The 16,814-nt window shown below is 38.4% G+C and overlaps 1 protein-coding gene across 3 annotated transcripts; it reads right to left on the bottom strand.

The window, feature by feature from the left end:
• Nucleotides 1-1,809: 1,809 nt before the first annotated feature.
• On the bottom strand, nucleotides 1,810-16,520 carry pax8 (paired box 8). 3 transcript variants are annotated; one of them, XM_059358051.1, is made up of 11 exons: nucleotides 16,499-16,520; nucleotides 12,837-13,002; nucleotides 12,504-12,701; nucleotides 11,347-11,423; nucleotides 11,006-11,131; nucleotides 8,831-9,006; nucleotides 8,476-8,596; nucleotides 7,991-8,245; nucleotides 7,341-7,445; nucleotides 4,830-4,913; nucleotides 1,810-2,752 (listed from the first exon to the last, which is right to left on the bottom strand). In XM_059358051.1, the coding sequence occupies exons 1-11, from the start codon at nucleotides 16,518-16,520 to the stop codon at nucleotides 2,682-2,684; spliced, it is 1,401 nt and encodes a 466-aa protein (XP_059214034.1). In that variant the 3' UTR covers nucleotides 1,810-2,681. The 3 variants fall into 3 exon arrangements, with proteins under 3 accessions (XP_059214034.1, XP_059214035.1, XP_059214036.1); XM_059358052.1 differs by having other exon boundaries at nucleotides 8,000-8,245; XM_059358053.1 differs by having other exon boundaries at nucleotides 4,830-4,907; nucleotides 8,000-8,245.
• Nucleotides 16,521-16,814: the final 294 nt, after the last annotated feature.

Below are 16,814 nucleotides of genomic sequence, written 5' to 3'. Positions count from 1 at the left end.
GAGGGGAGGCTCAGAGAGGCAGAGAGAAAGAGAAGTGCATACTGTAAACAGAAAGACGTCAGGGCTGATCTTCATCAGCGCACAGACACCGATCCAACTGAACTGATATTGAGGACTTTAAGTGATTGTCTCAGAAGTCAGACAAAAGCCTTCATACAGTCTCATTCAGCAGTTATGTAATTAGGTTTGAGGGTTTCTTTAATGAAGAATTAGGCCATGAACCACACAGAAGTTCGTGAACTGGGAATTACTGCAGAGGTTGCAGTGGTCTAATGAGATTAAACAGCAAGCAAACTGGAGCAAGTTCAAGAGCACATTTGTTTTTCCACACTGATCCTAAAGTTTACGGTTGATATAGTTTAATTTAAAACAAAACCCATAAAACAAAAATATGTGATTTTTATCATACAAGGTCAAAAATGGCTACTGAACAATTACATAATTAAAGAAGAAAAAAGAAAACTAAAAACAAACAGCTAAGTAAATAAATAGGCCTATACTTGACTTCATATGGGTCATATATTGAAAATAATTTAGTAAATAATGTATTTGTGATGGCTACTGTTAAATATTTGTTAATAAAGAAAAAAAGGTATATTTTCACAAATAAAAGTAGGCTTAATGATAAATCTAGACAATGTTTAATTAATAGCAATCACCTAGTTATATAGGTGTAAATATACTAATTTTATTGTTTTTATTTTAAATCTATTTTTTCAGTTTTTCTTACATGTATTATTATGTATCTACAATGTAATTTATGTTATAGTCATATGAAACCATGTGCATAATACAAGCATATATACAAAAAAAATATTTGTTTGTATTAACACTGTCAGCACACAGTGTATACAGTGAATAGTGTTTTTATATTTATATTATTATTATTTTAAGGTAGAGTAAGTTCTTTGGGTTGTTTTTTCAATTGTCTTTTTTCATGTAATTAATTTTATTTTAATTGTAAAACAGACAACAACTCTAAACTCCTAACTATAACCAAAATAGAATAAAATACACCTCTCCTCTCCTCTGCATTGCTCACTACAACCCTTAAATAATAATAATAATAATAATAATAATAATAATAATAATAATAATAATAATAATTAAAATAATAATAAAATACACCTCTCCTCTATGTAGATAATAGGCCTACACTGCATTGCTCACTACAACCCTTAAAAAAATGTTCAATGTAGAAACTGAGTGAGCGCGCGCCTCAAACCCCCCCGCTTCACGTGCTGCAGGTCTCGGTGATGGAGCGCTCGTCCTCGCGCCGTCCCACGCGGGCGGCGGCACCAGGTGGGCCGCGGCGCCGTCGAACCGTGGCGTCGTTAACGCGCCGCAATTATGAGGCCGCAAAGAGGGACGAAATAATTGCAAATAAAACTACATGATGCAGAAAATAAAAAAAGAAATTAAACAGATGCGCGTGTTTTCAGGATCGTTGCTTTTGTCCTTTTAAAATGCTGTAAGGTGCAAAAAATATGCATCATTTCAGCTGAGTTTTGGCGTACGGCAAATAATAATAATAATAATAATAATAATAATAATCAGATATTTTAAATAAAATTATCTTGAAAATAAACTTCAGCACACTAAACGACCTTAGGCCTGCTACTTTAAACACCCAACATATAAAAAATAGTCTAAAAGTAATAATCTATTACTATAGTATTATAAATTCTACTGTGAGCTCTATACAACATATTATTAACATAACACACAATTCCTTATTTTCTTATACAATAAAAGCCACCCTTAAAAAAAGACAACGGTAAAAACAACAGTAAATTTGTCATGCTTTAATTAAAATAATTCTTTAGAAATTCATTATTTACATCTGCAATAATATTAATAACAGTATAAGAAAAAATAGTCACAGTTCTTACCAAACATCAGAACATCAGCATGACAACAAACTAAATTTATTTGAAGCAAAACAAATGTATTTCAAGCATTGTTGGTTTTTGTAGCCAAATCAGCATCATCAGTCATTCTCTGAGTAAAATTGCATCACTTCCCCGTAAGTAATTCATCATTTACAATATGTACATATTGCTAGACAAATACATTAATTGTCTTCGAGGGGCATGTGTGGGCATTTTGCTGTAATTGTGATTTAATGTGTCACCCTTTAGAAAAGCTCTTAAGATCTGAATTTACAGTGAAAACAAGTCATAGAAATTAATTTGCAAGCAGATCAAGAAATTCATGATGACAGGACGGAAAGCGTTGTAAACAAAAGCAGGCAAAGTTCAGTATAAAGAAGTTGCATATCACTGGATCAGTGGTGTCGGGTTGTAGATGTGCGAGGAAAGAAAGTCTTTGGCCAAAACAACGGTATTTTTAAGATCTCTGGACTGAAAAAATGCACCTTGATGTGCAACGTCAGGCTGAGTCTCTGGAAACAACAGGCCCTGCATGTGAGTTTTCTGTAGCAGTGTGTAAACGTGCATGAGTCAGAGTCACCTATGGGCAACATTATCGGTGATAACAAATAAATAACATATATGTAGGTTGGTAAAAAAAAAAAAAAAAAAGGATAAAAGTGTTGCTGGTTCTTCAGCAGAGTCTCAAGTTCACATCCAGTTTTGACTTTCATGCCTTGGTCCATAATCAGCTGATGTTCTCCAGTCCTGGTCCAGGTGGAGTCATGGTCCCCTGAAGCGGAGGGGGGACTAAAGGTGGTCGTACGCGGCTGCAGAGGGTGGAGCGGTGCGGGAGGCCGTGCTGTAATAATAGGGTGAACCTGCGGGGGGAGACACAGATGGAGGCCTTCAGAACAGGGAGGTAGTGGTGGTGGTGTTGGTGTTGGTGGTGGATCAGCCTTTCTTTATCCATCTTATGTGAGGGTTTACAGCAGATGGTCTGAGCTGTTTAGAGTGTTTGTCCTGCGAGGCTGGATTGATTCTTAAAGCCTCTCAAGACTGAAGGAATAATCGAAAAGATAAGAGCGATGTTTTTTCTTTTCTAAGCAGCTTCAGTGGTGATGCAGTGGAGATTTTACCCAAAACTCATCTGACATGAATCTATACTTGGGAAAAGGTCTTCTAAACTCATCTACCAGTCTGAAGTCATATTAACAGGACTCTTTCTGAACTTGCATTGCATTGCAAAATTTTATATTTTAACTATATTTTAACTCATTTTTAATTGAACCACTACCTCTCTGCTAGAGACAAGAAGTGGTGCAAGTTAATCTTGCAATCATTATCTCTGACTGTATATGTGCCGTCTGTCCCCAACTTTAGGTAAGACAACTGATTGTTTTTGAAGGTGTCTCACTGATAGACTGTGGCTTTGATTATACCTCATTAGTATGTTGTTTGGATAAACAGATCCACCAAATGAATAAATGCAGATGTAATGATGTGTGAATGTGTGAGATGGGAAACAATACCTTCATATTTTCTGGAATAGTCTGTAAAATCTGATTGTAAATTTGCTAAATGACTCCTTTTTAAGTTTGTATTTATCTGTCTACATGCTGAAAAAGAGCGGATTCCTTATTAAACAAATGTTGAATAAGTGAAAATAACACAAACATGTAAATAATGAGCTTTACCTCCCAGAAGACATTTAAAGTCATAAATATCTGTCAATACACAACTTGTATGCTGCTTAACTGTCCTGTTGCTCATTTCTGTCTTTGTTTATGTCTATTTTTGGATAACTGTACTGTTATTTAAGCCGTTCTGAATTTGTTTGTTTTTACTTTGTAGAACAGTAACTCTGCTTTAATTACTGCCCATGTCTGTGTTCTGCTTCTGTCTATTTATGCTTTTCTTTTACTGTAATTAATACATTTAACATCATTGTTTTTAACTGTTTTTCTCTTTAGTTTGTCAGCAGGATTATATGAAACTTATTGTCTGATTTTCATGAAACTTAGTGAAAGGGTGTAGTATGGGCCGAGGAAGAACTCATTACATTTCGGAGCAGATTTGAATTACACAAATTATTTTTCTCTTTCTTTGACATTACACAATAGGGCAAGGCCTGGCTGGAGGTCTGTGAGCGTCCTGTTAGTTCGTCATGTATCTAATGGTTTCTTGTGACTGAGGCAATTCACTTCCTGGTGAGTCTCTCCTCTTTCCTGCAGCCGTTTATTTACATTTTAGTCATGATGAAATGTTTGTGACTCATAAAGACAGCTAAATTCTCACAAGATTATTATACATTTAATTAGTTGTAATTTGCATAAATTTATGTATAAGTCAGCATATAGTAATGCATATAATATGAGTATACAATTCATTTTCCCTTTCTGTGCTTTCTCTCAGAAAATAACACAAATACAGTAGTATAATACAGTATATTAGATTATCAAAGCATATCATTTTTTTTCTTCGCTCGTGTGTGTTATTATATTTTGTTTGTTGCTGTTTTTTAATAAACACATTAAATAAATTAGTAGTTTGCTGAATGGTATGTATAAGGCAGTATATGGTTAAATGCATACGATATGTTCATGCAATTTGTTCTTTTCTGGATATTTTTTCATAGTATGGTATGTTATATAATTCAAGCTTGTTATCTTTCCTCAGAAAAATAACAAAAAATACAGTATAGTATAGTATGTTATATCATCCAAGTGTGTAATTTTTTTAAATGTATTATTACTATTTCCCTTATTTCTTCCCTCATATATGTTATTATGTCTGTAATAAATTATTTAAAAATATATATATCTTTTAAGTTTAGTTTTGTAGGTCACAATTATTTTTAATTATTAACAAGTAAAAATGAATAAATATTGAGGTGGGGTCACAAGGTTGTCAGAAACATGGTGCCTGCACTCTGCCAGTACTCCCAGTGTGTCTCACCCAGTATGCTGGAGTTGGTGAACCTCCAGGCTTCACTGTAGGAGTAGGGCGAATGGCTGTAGGTCTGACCCGAGTAGTCTGTGCCTGATGCGGGACAGAAACAAACTTCATCAAACACCAGATCAAACACTTCAAAACAACTATTATTAAAAGGCCGAGCGGGGCCGTCGCTGGGAGCTCTACAGAGTTGTGTTTGTGTGTGTGCCAGCGTCGGCTCAGGCTTAGCTCATAATTCACCAACAGTTAGTGCAGCCTGTAAACCATTAATCTGTGGTGCAGGTGGATGGCTGAGGGTAAAATCCCTCGACCCAGTGGTGCATGCAGCTAGCCTCTACGCCCTCGGCCCCTCGCATCGTCCCTCCTCCTCTCTCCATCCTACACTTCCTGCTTTAGCCTCTCTGGCACTCCTCTTTCTTTCTTTTCTTTTTTTAAAATATCTAATTGGTAATTATGTTGGCTGGAATGAATCCCTGCACCCCCTCTCCCACCTCCTCCTCCTCCTCCTCCTCCTGTCCTAACCCCCCCCCCCTTCACTCAGTAATTGTGTATCAACGCTTCCTCACAGCGAGCCCACCAGAAAAATAATAAATCAGACCCTCTCATTTCGCGCTTCGGAGGGCAGACTTCAAATAAAAAAGGCACATCACACACACACTCTCTCTCTCTGGTCGTATGCAGGCATCCTGACGTACACACACACACACACACCACAAAGACCTCCTCCTCTTCGCTCATACCCAGACTTTACACCCCCTCCGCCCACCCTGCATCTCCCTCCTGGGCCCCCTGGTTCCCATGGCGATGTGTGGTCAGAGGTGTCTGGGTGGGGGGTGTGGGCAGCAGGGTGGAACCCCCAGCCTGTTCCCTGTATACCCCCTGGGCCCACGTGCACCCGCACACACACACACAGTTCACCACCCTGGCAAGACTACTCATTGACTCAGCCTGTCTTCCTGTTAATCTACAAGCCTCGTCCCTTCCCTTTCTTTCTCTCCCTGCCTTCATCACCCTCCCTTCCCTTTCTTTTCTACCTCTCTGACCTATTTGGTGCTTTTTGCTTTCCACCTAATTCCGAATTTGACTTTTTAATTGGAGGTAAAAACAAGCTTAAAGGGACAGTTCCCCTCCAAATCAAAGTGACATACTCTTCCTCTTACCTGTGGTGCTGTTTATCAATCGAGAGACAGATATATCGGTTGACAGATATTATTGGCTGATATTGGCCTATCAAAGGCATATCGGTATCAGTGTATATGCTGTCCAATATGTGCTGTTATGAAAACTTTTTTATATAATACAATATATATACAATATACAATGCAAAAAGCATGATTTAGAAACGGTTCTAGCTATTCATTTTTTTTCATTCATTTTTTTTTAAATAGTCAGCAATTGACTGAAACTGAACAATAATTATGTTTATTTAGCTATTTATTTTATTCCTATTCTTTTTTTTAAAATAATTTCTAGAATTGGCTGACAATGTAATATTTTTTGTATAATGTATAACAATGTCAAATATTATTTAATACAGTGTTATGTTTAAGAAAGTAGCTCTATGGGTACCTTTGCAGAGTGGTGAAAAATTGATGCACAATCCACATAAATAAGGTCTATTTTTATTATTTTCATTGGCCACCATATCTGTTATCGATGAATTTTCCCCCTCTAAAATCAGTATCGGCATCTGGCTCAAAAATCCCATATCGGTCGGGCTCTAATCTAGATATGTCTACCTCCTCCCGAATATAATGGGACTATGTTTTTGGTGTTAAAAGTGCACCATTTAACCACACAGGCGGAAAGGTGCATCTACTCATGGACAAGAGACTTGCGCTTGTGTCACCACCGAATGTAAACATTGATGGCGTCCTCCAAAACCCCCAGGAAGAGAACTGGACTTTGAAGCCAACTTTGTGGGCAGAGGGTGGAATTTCAAGTTCCAATAACACTTGGAAAGCCTTGAAGAGCTGTAAAATTAAAGCATTTTATTCTCATTTAAGTTAGTGGAGCGATAAACAGGAAGTAGCCAGCCCGGCAGCCTGAACTAGTGAACTTGCTCTATGGGCCCCATAGATGCAGAAGGGCCGTAGAAGATCCAGGTAATTTTCTACATGGGAGTCAAAGTTTTCTGGCTTCATGCGCCACTGAGCAACTTTATAGCAAAGAACAGCGCCATGCCTCCAAAGCTATATCCAGTTCTCTTTATACATCCATGGGCTGAGCTGCAATCTTAGCTAGCTCCTCCCTTTTGCTTTTGCACTGTGATATAGTTGGTGGGTAGCTTAGTAGCAAGAAAACAGTTTCTTCATGAAACTCTTCACAACAAGGTCTGTGGATTGTCTTGAGTAATCGGGGCACGATTTGATCGGACAGTGCTATTATTCAAGAGAAGGCAGACATCTCTTGAACACACAGCAATTTAGATAAATACCACTACAGGTAAAATGAAAAATATTTGCTTTTGATTTTGGGGTGAGCTGTATATTAAAAAAAGAAGAAGTTAATTACCTGCTGCGACCATGCCTGTGATGGCAGAGGAGGAGTATCCTGACTGGGCGGGGGAGGGGATGTGAGGAGGGTAGCCTGGCAGGGTGGAGCTCACCATGTCACGCCCTAAAAACAAACACCAAAACACCTTTAACATCAAGTTGAGTTACTATTTTACTAGTTGCAACAGCTAGAAATAAGATTAAATCATTTAAGTTATTATTTAAGAAAGTTTTACAATAATTAACTGGTTTTAGCTATGTGTCTGGAATCCCATAGGGGGATATTAAGAAAATGATGATGTAAATTTGAAAATTAAAACGTAATTATGTAGTAGCATAGTATTTTTTTTTTATTTGAATAAAATGAAAATGCAACTTTCAAGTTTATGTTGTGTTACTAAAGTCCCCTATGGGCTTCCATATACTTGGTTTTGTAATTCTCAGTTTCTTATTAAACAAGTGTTTAAGAGTACTAGACAAACAGGAAATTTAAAAAGGAAGGAATTGTTTTCATTATTTTCTGACAATTCATAGAGAAAACTATTATTTATTTGAATCAAATAAATGACAGATGAATCAATAATGAAAATAAACAGACACTAATTGGCTCTTTTACAGCACAAATGCAAACACATTTATTATGAGCGTGAACATGAATGAGATGGATGCCTTCATTACCTGAGATGATAGACTGACTGCTGAACTGCCCATACACTGGTGCATGATGGGAGAATGAGTTGAAGGCGTTTGGGAAATGACTGGAGTTGCTGCTGCAGCTGCTGCCACTGACGGAAATGGGCTTCTGCAGCGCCTGCAGCTCCACGAACGCCAGGTTGCACGCCGCCATGTTCGGGGAGGGGCTTGTGCTGGTCACTTCTGGGGACATTTCCTGTTTTAGACAGAGCGGCAGGGACTGTAGCGGCTCTGAAGGGGTGACGGGCCAGTGTGCAGGCGGGTGAGGGAATGAAAACGAAGGGTGAACATGAGTGGAGCGACAAACTTATAGAGTGAAATGTCAAAAACAAAGAAAGAGTGAGTGGTTTCAGCACGCTGGGACACTTTTTCGCAAGAGTCTATAAAAGATGATAGAGTCAGCGTGTTGAGGAGCTTCAACTTTGTCTCTGACGCAGGTCAAAGGTCATAAAGAGTCTCACCGGTCACCATGGTGTAGCTCTGGTGCGCCGTCAGATTCCGTCCAATAGCGGAGCCGGATGATGAGAGGCTGGTCTTGGTCTCGTCTAGGCTGCCATTGATGAGGGAGAGCGGGTACAAAGTCTGGGGATGATGAGCAGAGATTAGCTATTGGTGTTAAGTGTGCTTATGTATGAGAGGGAGCAAATATGCACAAAAAAACAAAGGCAGGTTTTCATTTTTTTTTTCAATTTATAGCTCCAAATAAGTTTGAAATTAAAAGAAACTATGAAAAGTATATCTAGAAATGACTGTATTCACATTGGAGATACATATTTCCTTATAAACTTACAAACTGAATGTAAGACTTGTTTTTACCTGCTCTGTCTTACTGCTCGAGGCGGAGCCGAAAGAGTCTGAGGCGTAGTGGTGACGATCAAACCCACAGTCCAGATGTTGAGTGCCTGCGGAGAAGTGGTCCACTCTCATCTGTTTCCTCGGGACGCCTCCGCTGCCCTGAGAGTCCACGCTGTGCCGACAGCTCTCTTGATCACCTGAGAGAAATAGACAGTGGGAAAAAGTTGTTTACACGTGATGTGTGTGGTGAAACTTTACACTGTAAACTGTGCCCAAAACACGAGTACGCCATAAATTGCCCTTTTAAAAAAACTGTTTTGAATTTAACAGAATTTTTATCAAACACTTCACACTTGTTCTCCTCTCTGACAGAAAACTTGTTTTTAATGCATTTCAGGTAAAAAATAAAGGTCAAATAAGTTGTTAATAGAAACCATTTTAAGCGGGACTATGTTTTTTTAGTTTTTTTGATACATCATATTCTTCAGGCAGGATGCTAAAAAGCTGTATGCAACAGACACCTTTTCAAAAGTCAAGTTCACGCACTTTTTAAGCATTTTCAAGCTTTCCCAGAACCTCACAGCACAGGATAAATGACATAATTATATAAAATACTGGATACTGTTTATTGCAAGTCTTCATCCCATTAAGTTATATGTTATTTGTGTTACAATGTGTCACCTGTTTTTAAGTGTCTGACATCCTATATTACCTACATTCCATGCACTTTCAAGCACTTTCCAAAATTTAAAACACAAACATTAAAATGCAAGTGTATTCAAGGGTTTCCGGTATACATAGGTTTCATGATCTGGGCTTTAAGCCTCAGTTTCCCAGTGTTCTCTGGTGATTTTCCCCTCCCTTGTATGTCTGTCTTCAACTTTGTGTCTGTATGTGTGTGTGTGTGTGTGTATGTGTCTGTGCACTGTAAAAAAATTAATCTGTTTAATTTACGGTAAAATACCGGCAGCTGTGGTTGCCAGAACTTCACCGCAAAAAGTACAGTGAGTGGGTTTTCTACCGTAAATTTAAATGTAAATATCAGGAAAAACTGTAAATTAGACTGAATAGTCCCGTTATATTTAGGGTAACTGTGTCATTGTGACATCATGGTATTTCTCCATTAATTTCACATTAAAATTATATATTTTTACAGCAAAACTGTATGTGTGTCTTCTACGGTGATATCCAATTTTTTATTTTTCACCCTATTTCTGATGTAATTTGTGTTTTTTACTGTAATTTCTACAAACATTTTTTACAATGTGTGTGTGTGTGGGTGGGTGGCCTCCTCTGTTCCACTCAGCTGCCTGTGATCAGTTCGTCAGCTCCTCCCTGCTGACACACCTGCTTCTCATCTCCTGATCAGCTGCAGTATAAGAACCCCGGCTCGTCACTCACTCTTTGCCAGATTGTTGTAACAACTACAGTGGTAAACATGTGGCCCAATTTTCAGTGTTTCTTGTGATTGCTTTTGAAAACTTCTTGTGTTGCCTGCCTGCTTGTACCACTCATTTCTGCAGCTAAAACCTTGTTTTTCCATTTCCTTTGCCACATTCTGCCTGCCTTGCCTCCCCTCTCTCTGACTCTCCTCCAGTCCCACCTGCCTTCAGCCACAAGTTTGTGAACTGTTTAACCCTTTTTTCTGTGTTTGTGTTCTGCTCATGTTTGTCACACCTCAACCCTCAACAGATCTAGTCAGAAACTAAACATTAACCCAGTGGTTTTTAAACTGGGGGGCGCGAGGCTAAATATAAATTATGCATTTTCCTTCTTCACTGCTAGCTAGCAAATCATGGAAAAGTTTGTGAAAGTACTGCCAGGTAAACGTAAAGCAGAAGATGAATCCACATCAAATGTCACGACTAAAGACAAAACAAGGACAAGAAAATATGATGAGGCATATCTCGCCCTCGGCTTCACCTGTACAACGGTTGCTAATGAAAAGAGTGTTATCTAATGAAAAAAGTGTCTTATCTTCGTCACATTTTTTTTTTATCTGCAAAAGTGAGGCCCAGCAGAAAAAGTTTGGGAACCGCTGCATTAACCTAAAAGGTTGCAGAATCTTAGAAATGACTTCAGTATGCTGTACCAAAACTAGCAGACAGAAACTGATTCACATGTTTCCTGCCACAGTAAAACAAACAAAACTGATGCCAATGTTGTTCTATCTCCTTCATTTAATCTAACCCTTACTGTCATCGTGGCTCCTCTTGCCCTCGGTGCTGGGTTGGGGGATCCCCAACAAGCCGTTGATGGAGTAGGTGGAGCCCAAAGAGTCAGACTGCGGGGACTCGGGAGGGGTGACGGCTGAACTCGGGACTGAGAGAGAGAAAAACAAAGACAGACAGATTTGAGACAGAGCGGAAATGATACTGTACATCTCACTATAGTGCTGTTGTCACAAGGTCAAGAGCTTAATCCTACACAACAACTCTATGTTTAACCCTAATCCCACGCCGTCACATGATAATGCTTGGTGATATGGATGGTGCCACAGCCTCCACTGTGCATGTGAGTGTAAGTGAAAGACTTACTCAAGGTTTGTCCTGGACTCAGGCCTTTTCCATCCAGAGGCAGATTGAACGGCTGCTGGACCTTCGTTCGAATTATTCTGAAACAAAAACACAACAAGGATTTAACATTTAAAGGTATTAAATGTAACTTTTCCTCTGTCATTTTAATCAAGGTCACCCTTCTCAATGGCGTCATATCCCCTTTGCACCTTGGTGGTTGTCATAAATTTGCTTTTTATCCCGTTTTAAGCCACATTTTTTATTACACACCTTTTAGATCTTGATTGTTTTTTTAACTATATATTTTAGCCAGATAAAGGATTTCAGTCATCAGATATCTGGATCTTTAGTTATCAGAGCAACAAAAGAATAGAAAAGCATAAGAGAAACACAGATTCTTAACGTGAATATGCTTTATTAAGTGTTTTTACCAGTTTGAAAAATCTTTGGTGGTTTGGTAGTTTTATTGAAAGTATATTAATGTTTAAAGAAGAAGCAGAGGGGAAGGAATATCAGAATTTTGGAGCATTAAAAGCCAAGATGAAGGCCTGAACATGTTTTTGATGATTTAATCACTACAATAAAGGCTATGGCTGCAACGAACAATTATTTTCTTTGTCAGTTAATCCACAGACAGTTTTCCTTGATTACTCGATTAATCGTTTGGTCTATAAATGTGAGAAAATTGTGAAAAATGCCCATCCAAGTTTCTCCAAGTCTCCAAGCTGCATGATGTCTTTAAATATCATGTTTTGTTAGTCCAAAACCCAAAGATAATCCGTTTAATTGATATAAAACAGAGAAAGGCAGAACATTTCCATATTTGAAAGTCTGAAAACAACAATTTGTGTTATTTTAACATAAGACGAACCAACTTAATATTTGATAGATTATCAAAATATTTATTGTTGATCAACTAATCGATCAGTTGACTTGTCGTTGCAGCTCTAATAAAAGCTTTTCAATATTTACTTACTTTCTTGACCATTATTCCTATATTTTGCCTGGATTACCAGTTTTCTTTTGTGCCCTTCAGAAATAGACTCAAATTCATGACACATCTTTAGCAGATCTTCCTCATCCATATTTCTTGTAACCTCGCAGAAACCACAAGCGGCTGAGCCACAGTGGCATGTCTGCACCTCTAACATGATTTCATTCATAATTCAGTTTGTCACCTGTTAATGGAGCTCACGCTGGGCACTGTGTCGCTGTCACACACTCCCTCTGCCAGCAGTCTGTCCCTGATTTCCCAGGCGAACATGGTGGGATTCTGCCTCTTGTACTCTGCGATCTTATCCACGACCTTCGGGGTGGCCACCTTGGGCTTGGAGCCGCCGATCACACCGGGCTTGATGCTGCCTGTCTCATAGTACCTGTGGGAAAGTTGAGTCGTTACCTCAGGCCTGGCTGACACACAAAGTGTTCCCGATAAGTAAACACACTCTCAGAAGGTCAGAACAGGCCGATTAACAGTAGCAGGATGTTGAGTAAGGCGCTCGCTTACTTACCGTCCCAGGATCTTGCTGACGCAGCCGTGGCTGACTCGGAGCTGCCGGGAGATGTCGCAGGGTCGAACCCCTTGGTGGGCCATGTCAACGATGCGTTGCCGGATCACCTCCGGGAGTGGACGTCCATTAACAAACATTCCACCTAGTTGGTTAAGACCCCCATGACCTGGGGGGGGAGGTGGGATGAACACTTATAAATGTCAAGGAACTGAGGAAAAACGCCACTGCTAAGTCACCTGGAGACTGCTGAGTATCCTAAGAAAACGTTTAGCTGTGAAACTAAACCAATGGCTGCAATTCAGTAGGGCGAAAACAAAATATTGATACTTGATATTATGTTTGTAAGGCTGTATCGATTCTCAAAAACACTTTTAAATAACGCTATTCATGTAAATATTTATAGCAGTGGTTTATTTTGTGTTCCACTGTTCTGATTGCATAAAAAAGTCAACTCTTTTTACTCAGATTTTATGCAAATTTCCGCAATATATTGAATCGTGACCCCTGTATCGAGATACATATCATATCGCTGGATTCTTACTATTGCACAGCCATGCGATTTAGATCCCTAAAACTGGATAAACCATTCACACACACACACACACACACACACACACACACACACACACGTAGCAAGGACAATCCTGCACTGCTCACATGAAAAAAAAAAAGAGTTTCCTTCTCTATGAAATGCACGTTTTAATTCGACTAATTTAATGTTGCAAGTGATAATGAAGAAGTAGCTGTCTAAAAAAAGCATTGAGGAGAAATAAAAGTATACAGGAGAGGATTATTTTATTTTCCACAAACAGAATATTTGTTGCCCCTTGTTTAAAATGACCTGCCGCCTGAAACTTTATCATTGGTTCTTTAACGGGCTGAAGATAAGGTGTGTCTTAAAGTGTAATAAATAACTGCAGCAGTGCCGGCGTTGTCAGAAGCCTAATGAAGTTTTACATTAAAAAAAGTCGAGGACACAGGAGAAGCTGGAAGCAGTGAGGAGAAACAAACCTTCACTGCAGTGAGCAAACAGGACGACTGTGAGTAATGGCGGGAGATTGTAACGTTCATGATCCAAGGTTGATTTATTTAAACTCATTTAAGACGGAGATTTAAGGAGACTTGACCAATAAAGTTCCATCGTTGTCTGTTTTGTTTTGATCTTGAAAAATTATGATATATAACATTCATTATGTGAAAATTGTTAATGCTCATCAGTTCATTATATAATGCTTATTTTAAACATTGCTGCAGCAAAACCCAAACTCTTGTGACGATGATTGTTTCATTACTTACATAGCTAATCACCTCCTTATAAATAATAATACCTGCAGGCTTATTCTCACAGTCCTCATTTATATTGCCACTAATTTGTTTTGAGGGCTCAGTGAAGGTGACTGTTGTTACCTTCTGCTTGGAAATCACCAGGAAATATGTCATTTAGTAAAGAATGCAGTTTGAATGGTGATTTGAAGGCAATATAGTATATTCAATTTAAGTTGTCAAGCTAATTTAAATATAGGCTAATAATTCCAGAAGGTGTTTTTTTTGCATTTTCTGCATTTTTGCATGTATTTTTCATCCTTTGTGTAGCATGTTGCATTGAAGTTGTCTATAAATAAAACAATAAAAAATAAATACATTCTTCTTATCATTATTATTATTTTAATTATTGCATTAGGTTTATTTTATCTATCCTCAGGAATATTTTAGGAAAATGAAGCTACTCTGATATATTTATTTTTATATATCGTAAACATGCTTTTTACTGTAAAATAAATTACTTTGGTGTCCATTTTCTTTTAGACATATCCAAATTATTAATTACATTTAATGCACATAAAGCAGATCATTTCTCATGTCGTTTTCATACGGATGTATACACTTGCTGACATATTGTGAGATCAGTGTATAAATGAAAAAATGCAACAAAAAAATCGTCATTATGTTTGATTATTATGAATATTAAATATACTGCACGTGCATTAATCCAAATAAACCCCACAGATTTGTCAATGCGCGATCCTGTAAAATAAAAGCCTGCAACACCAAACTAACTGGTTTTCCCGGAAAACAGGAAGACACAAAGCGCCGGCTGCGTTCAACCCGCAGCTTCCACTATCTTCTCTATAGACTGCACGGTGGTGACTCTGCAAGAACACCATTGCTTTTAATTTAACCCATTGAGACGCTTCTCTCTCTCTCTTTTTTCTCAGCCTTTCCACAGCTTTCATTTCCACATCAAACAGCGGCCGGACGAGGCCGAGGGAGGGGAGGGAGAGAGGGAGAGAGGGAGGGGAGCCTCTATTAACGCTGCCAGCGGAGTGTGGAAAAAAATCTCCCCGCCAAGCTTCATCAACCTGCAGGATATTAAAGCCGAGCAGACCCGGGGGGGAGCGGCGAGAGCGCGCACGTGCACGCGTATGGTGCACAGACACCGCGTGCACACCAAAAAACAAAGCGTGAATTCATTAATAGATAGATAGATAGATAGATAGATGGATAGATAGATAGATAGATAGATAGATAGATAGATAGATAGATAGATAGATAGATAGATAGATAGATAGATAGATAGATAGATTTAAATAGATTTCTCTATTTTCAAAATCTAGTGGAGATCCCAAAGTTTCTAACAATGGAAAATATGTCAGGTCAAATGCAAGTGCATAACATAAAGAGCTGGGAAACCCCATATTGTCACTTTAAGTCCCCTATTTAGCATTTATATGCAGTACTTTAATGTTTAATAAATGGTATAATACCGCAATGTAATGTGGCTGTAAGCAGATATTAGGACATTTCCTGTAAGTGAATGTTTATGCATAGTATCTATAATAAAGCATAACTTCTCCTGTGAATATATAGTTTATAATCATGCTTCCTACACCTTTTTCAAAGGCAAATTCAAGCACATTGCATGCCTTGTCAAGCTTTTCCAGCACCTTACAGCTGCAACTGCATATTTTTATACAGTACATACACAATACAGGCCAACAGATATTTTGACTTCTTCATCACGATAAATTAGATGTTTGTGCCATAAATGTTCAAAATTATGTTTTGACATATAATCCTGCAGAACAAATTAAAGGAAAACACAAAAAAGTTTCACGTTTCAAAATGTGTCACCTGTTTGTAAGATGACCTGTCATCCTATATAAGCAGTCTCAAGTTTCAGTTTTCAAGGATTTCCAGCACCTGCAGAAACCTTAAACAGAGCTAACCGGAAACAAAACATTAACCTGAAACAAGTTGCTAAACAGAAGTGTTTGTGTTTAGAAACTTCAGTTTCAAAACCAGTCTAAAAATTATTTTAACTTTTGTTGTTGTTGCCCAAATATGTATCACCATCGTCCATTATGACATTTGTATCTGCCATCACTTATAAATGCCCACTGGAAGAAATTATACCCTTCCTAATTGCTTATAACTGCAATATTTGCACCATTCATTAAATGTTTGTATAATGCTTTTGAATGCTAAATAAGGGATTCATTTATTTCCAAACTAAAAGCTACATAAAGGGAAATAAAAAGTGGAGATTCAGGGGTTTTTTTTTTTACCATGAAGACAGATCACAATTCTCATGTTCTGAAATGCCAAATGTGTTGAGCTGATTTGCTCCCAGGAGTCTGGGAGAACTCGTGTTGTGTATTTACCTCTTCCAGCGTTGTTGGACATTTCCCTGAGTCTCTGGTCCTTGCTCCACCAGCTGAACGTGACGGTCGGCTCCACGCTGTCCCAGTTAAAGTGTTTTTACTCCCCGTCCTGCTTCGTCTGGCATGAGTGTGCTGCTGAGTGCACTGTCTGTCCACACACCACACGCTGCAGGAGGACAGGGGTTTGTTAGAAGTGATGCCTCGGAGCTCAGATACTCAGCTGGTGGCACTCTGCTGGAAATATTTGTCTTCAAATCATCTAAGTGTGTTTGTCTTGAACAGCATTTGTGTAAAAAATACTATAATTTAATAATCA

The sequence above is a fragment of the Centropristis striata genome, chromosome 19 (assembly GCF_030273125.1).
Source record: "Centropristis striata isolate RG_2023a ecotype Rhode Island chromosome 19, C.striata_1.0, whole genome shotgun sequence".
Classification (NCBI taxonomy): domain Eukaryota; kingdom Metazoa; phylum Chordata; class Actinopteri; order Perciformes; family Serranidae; genus Centropristis; species Centropristis striata.
The sequence above is the reverse complement of the archived record's forward strand: the minus strand, read 5'-3'. Positions and strand labels throughout refer to the sequence as shown.

What these genes read in the sequence shown, in the direction of transcription:
- pax8 (XM_059358051.1), bottom strand. Translation starts at nt 16,520, where the DNA reads ATGTCCAACAACGCTGGAAGAG. An exon ending in CAAGAGGAGCCACGATGACA is followed by an intron (nt 9,007 to 11,005) that starts GTAAGGGTTAGA and finishes TATTTCTCTCAG; the next exon opens with GTGATCAAGAGAGCTGTCGG. An exon ending in CGAGCAGTAAGACAGAGCAG is followed by an intron (nt 8,597 to 8,830) that starts GTAAAAACAAGT and finishes CATCATCCCCAG; the next exon opens with ACTTTGTACCCGCTCTCCCT.